This window comes from Cryptomeria japonica, chromosome 5 (genome assembly GCF_030272615.1).
Source record: "Cryptomeria japonica chromosome 5, Sugi_1.0, whole genome shotgun sequence".
Classification (NCBI taxonomy): domain Eukaryota; kingdom Viridiplantae; phylum Streptophyta; class Pinopsida; order Cupressales; family Cupressaceae; genus Cryptomeria; species Cryptomeria japonica.
This window is the reverse complement of record NC_081409.1, coordinates 249,106,731-249,111,732: the sequence shown is the minus strand read 5'-3', so window position 1 is coordinate 249,111,732 and position 5,002 is coordinate 249,106,731. Positions and strand designations below refer to the sequence as shown.

At 35.3% G+C, this 5,002-nt stretch overlaps 1 protein-coding gene across 1 annotated transcript; it reads left to right on the top strand.

Annotated features, from left to right (window-relative positions):
- The first annotated feature begins 1,917 nt into the window (after positions 1–1,917).
- Positions 1,918–4,701, top strand: LOC131051451 (UDP-glycosyltransferase 86A1). The gene is made up of 3 exons (XM_057985974.2): positions 1,918–2,553; positions 3,425–3,864; positions 3,941–4,701. Exons 1-3 carry the CDS (start codon positions 2,055–2,057, stop codon positions 4,478–4,480), a joined length of 1,479 nt encoding a protein of 492 aa, XP_057841957.2. The 5' UTR covers positions 1,918–2,054; the 3' UTR covers positions 4,481–4,701.
- The last annotated feature ends 301 nt before the right edge of the window (positions 4,702–5,002 follow it).

Genomic DNA, 5,002 nt, shown 5'->3' with positions numbered 1-5,002 from the left:
TTCTTGTTTAGTTCTTTGTGCAGTTTTCTGTGTTCTTACCGGTAGTTGCTTGTTCTTCATGGCAGATTTTATTTTCAGTTTCCAGGCGGTTTTATGTGCTTGATTCCAGATTTTTAGTTCATTTGGGTTCTTTTCTGGTCAGTTATCGTTTCCAGTTGACTGTTTCTGGGTTCCAGACAGTTCTTGTGCTTACTGGTTGTTTTTCCTTCATCATCGACGCGATTCTTGGTATGTGGATCCATCTTGGGTCTTGTCCGATGTTTTTTGGTGTGTGGCTAACCTTCCCGCTGAACTGCATCACTTGGTTATTATTTTTCGGAAAGATTTATCTAATTCTAAGGGTCGACCTAATTACACATTTCATTTTCCTGCATTGGTGAATGTAATCTTATGAGGCCAACCCAGATATGTTCCGATGGGTATAAATATGATATTATGTAATAATTTATAGGGGCGAAGAAAGTAGAACTTATAATAAGGATAGAAATTCGCATGTTGTGATCCAGTTGATTCTTAGAGTCTCGGTTAGATTATATCTAGCTTGAAGCCTGTAGGTAATCGTTTAATTAGCGGATGTTCTTTGATGATAATATGATGATTATCGATTGATTGCCGAAAGTTCTAAGTCTTTAATATGATCTACTTATGTGAATTTGTTATGTTTTCTTGTTGCTTTCATTGTGTCTCTCTTGCTGCATAAGTCGGTTGACTCTTTTGAGGGTTTTTATCGGTTATGGTTGCATCAAGAGCACTAGTTACTATTCATGTTCCAATAACCGTTCACTCCTTGCACACCCAACCCCCCAATTACTAACTTTAAATAAATCAAAAAACAAATAACTAAAATTCTATTAATAAATTTCAGATGTACCAATAGCCGCTCATTTTTTATCATTTTTATCATGATTTGCACATTTGTACACCTTTATTGGTACACATAGTGCATGACTACTAAGGCATTTGTGCATAAGTATTGGCAATTTTAAGTGCACGGTTATTGGGGCATCTTTAAGCAAGTACCAGGGGACACTTTGAAATGTGTATGTTTTGACCCTTGCACGCATAATGGATCCCACGGCATGCATCGTTATTACCCATAAGCAAAAACAATAGCTATAAATAATTAAGTTGCATGTCGAGACAACCAAAAAAAACTATCATGTACCATTTAGAATATGAGGGTGCACAAAGTTAGCTATATTTGCTACCGGTATGCTTCCCCTATCTAATTAGTGGCACTTAGCAAGCACATAAACTCAACCATTCTTTATATAAGAGAGATGACAAATAAAGATCTAGGAGAGAGGGAAGGAAAGAGGAAGAGAGAGGTTAAAAAAGGTCGAGAGACATACATAAAGAGGGAATATCTTTTATATAATGACAAACATTATTTTCTTAACGATCTATATATTTATCTAATACATTGCATAAATATATACTAAAAAAAGATAATTAAATTTCTACACTTTTTCAATATACTTGTTACAGAACAAGATAGAATTGCTAATTGTATACTTGAACATAATTTAATCTAATTATCACTGAATTTGAAACGTTCCACGTGCTTTTAATAGTGAAAAGATGTATAACAAAGAACCTACCCAAAAAAAAATGCACAACATTACCAATGTTGTACATCTTTACATAAGAAACTGCCAAAACGTAATTTTGAGCTGTCACCATCAATATAAAGGTACGGATACTGATAGAAATAAATGAAGGCCAGAACACATCTATGGCTAGATCAGACCTCGCATACGACAATATCTGATGAGCACGTGGAGATATCAGTATTATTGGGCAGTGCATGTTACTAGTGGGATTGTCACAATTTCAGTAACATTTTTAATTGCTGTGCATGCTCTTTTTGAAACCTAGTAAATAATAGCATGGTGTTTAATGAGTCTCAAGCTTCTACCCAATCTGGAATACTAATTCTCTATATAATGCTTTTTCCACTCAACCACATTTTAACCAGAGATTTGTCTAGAGCATCACTGTTTAGGTTTAGCTTGTCATTCACTTCTCAAAATTGTTCTTAGAGCTAGCTAATTATGGCTCCCCATGCTGTTATAATCCCATATCCAGTTCAGGGACACATAAATCCCCTGATAAGACTCTCTGAGAAGCTAGCTTCTCATGGCATTATCATAACCTTCGTCAATACAGACTTCAATCACTGCAAAATGATGAAAGCTCGCAACCGCCATGGAATTTTACAGGACCCATCTTTTAACATTCGGTTTGTTCAAGTTACAGATGGGTTGCCATTTGATTTCAAGAGAACAGCCGTGTCAGTGGAATTCTTCAATGCTCTCATGACCACCATGAGAGCTTCTGCAGAAGATCTTCTTGACAAACTCTTAATACAGAGCTGTGAACCTCCAGTTTCGTGTGTTATTGGCAGCTCATTTCTTCCATGGACTATTGACATTGCTAAGAAATTTGAGCTTCCATTTGTAGCCTTCTGGTCACAGGCAGTCAGTGTTCAAGTCATCTACAGACATCTGTCAATGATTATTGACAATGGGGACTTTCCACCCAAGAAGCAAGGTGCATTTTTTCTGTCCAATGTAGCAATATAATTCACTATCAAACTCTTTATAAGTACATGCCAATTATTTCTTTGCTTAAACATATAATAGCAATGAATAAAAGAATGTTTGACACGATAATTTTACATTCCAATTCTATTGTTTATTCTTGGCAATCTTTTTCATATATCTTTAGTATTGGCTATGAAAACCAATTTTGACAAAGAATACATTTCAGATTTTGCTGACAGTATAAGCTCCGACCGGACTGATATTTATTTCTTCTTTAGAAGTTTAAAAGTTATGGGCTAGAAAAGCCTGTCTAAATCCCATGATGGGCATAATGTATAATATGTATGCAGTCTTTCATCTTCTTTTTATAAGTCATTAGACTCTTTTATATCTACCCAGCTACGAAACAACCTATATTTTCAAACTGTTTCGATCTCACATAGAGTAATTCCATATGAATTAAAAAACCCTGGTAATGATCTCAACGTTTAAGGCAAGTTGATGGCACTGTCGAATTATGTAATGATCTTTTTTGAAATGTTAAGAGATTTATAGTATACAGTAAAAGTAGTTTCTAGATTCAATTTTGTTCAAGATTTTTGCATCAATTTTTCATATCACATTCTACGATCCGTTATCAGATGATGAGAGCCAAAAAAAATCAAATCATTTGAATGTGATCTAAAACATTGATGCAAAAATCTGATTCCAAAAACTACTTTTGATCTGATCTCTTTTTTTCCAATGGCTTCAGTAGTTGTTGTCTTGTTTATAATGTTCTCTAATAGTATAAAATTAAATTTAGGCGATCAATTGCAGAGGAAAGTTAGTACCCATCTTCAAGATTGGCTATACTAATTGCATGATTGCATTAACAGGCATGATAGATTATATTCCAGGTCTTCCTCCAATGCACCCGCAAGATCTGCCGTCAGATATTCAATCAGGAGACCCATCAAATCCTGTGCATCAGGTTATTGTGCAACAGCTCCCTGCACTGGAAGAAGCCGCCTGGATTATTAGCAACACAGTCTATGAACTAGAAAGACAAGCAAGCAATGTCACTAAAGAAAAATCTCCTGTTTTTCTCTCGATTGGTCCCTTAATACCCTCAATTTACTTTGAAGGTGAAGGTAAACTAGAGGATTTCTCCATAGCAAGTCCCAGATCATTAAGCCTGTGGGCAGAATCTAATTGCTTACCATGGCTGGATTCAAGACCCGAACGTTCTGTTTGTTATGTTTCCTTTGGAAGCTTAGCTCAAATCTCCAGAGTGCAAGTGCAAGAGATAGCAAGAGGACTGATGGAAAGTGAGCAGGTACATAGCTGACAAAATTCACAAAATATGTCCCTTATTTTAACTATTATTAATATTTTGGCTACTTGTTTAACAGGCATTTCTGTGGGTAATCCGTCCAGACCTGGTGAGCTCAGAAGCAGGAAAAACAACATCAATAGACTATATTGACATTCTTCCTGGGGGTTTTTTGGAGAAAACCAAAGATAGAGGACTTCTGGTTCCATGGTCTCCACAGCTTCTTGTTTTGTCACATCCTTCTGTTGGAGGCTTCTTCACTCATGGAGGGTGGAATTCAACAGTGGAGAGCCTAAGTTTGGGTGTTCCAATGTTGGTTTTTCCACAGGGAATCGAGCAGAGCACAAATAGAATGCTGGTTGTAAACCAGTGGAAAATTGGGTTAAGGTTAGATAGTTGCAGAGATGATGCAGTAATTGAGGGAGCTGAGATTGCCAAGTGTGTGAAAGCTTTGCTTAAAGATGAAGAGATGAGGAAGAGGAGTAATCAAGTAAGAGATACAATAATGAAAGCAGTAGGTGAAGGAGGATCATCTTGGAAAAACATGAATGATTTTGTGGACTATTTGATGTCACTGCCAACAAAGAAAATGCATTTATCTCGTGGGTCTAAGAGGTAATAATGAAAGTAGTCGATGGAGGATCATCTTCAAAAATTAAAAAAAACGTGTGAAATATTTTTGTGGGTTTTTCTTCGGGTGGAGGATTTTCGTGGGTTTTTCTTTGGGTGGAGGATTTTTGTGGGATTTTTTTATGGAGAATTTTTGTTGGCTTTTTGATGTCAGTGGAAGGAAAGACAATTGGTTGAATGATAAGTTTAAGGTGTGCAGTTTTAGTTTAAGGTGTGTAGTTTTCTATTATCTATATTGTCATTTTTATTTTCTATCATTTATTTTGTTATGTCTTTTTAATTATATTTATATATTACATTTTTAAATAGTGTATCATTCTTATTAAGAAATAAATAGTTGTTCAATTTTTATTGGTTAACATTTATTTTTTATCATTGAACGAGTATGCTTTAAGAATAGCTATTTTTTGTGTACTATCCTTTTAGTTTACATTTCATCATATTTATGAAGATGGGTATCACAGATGGCATTATATTGCATTTATGATAGAAGATGCTTGAGCAATATTTA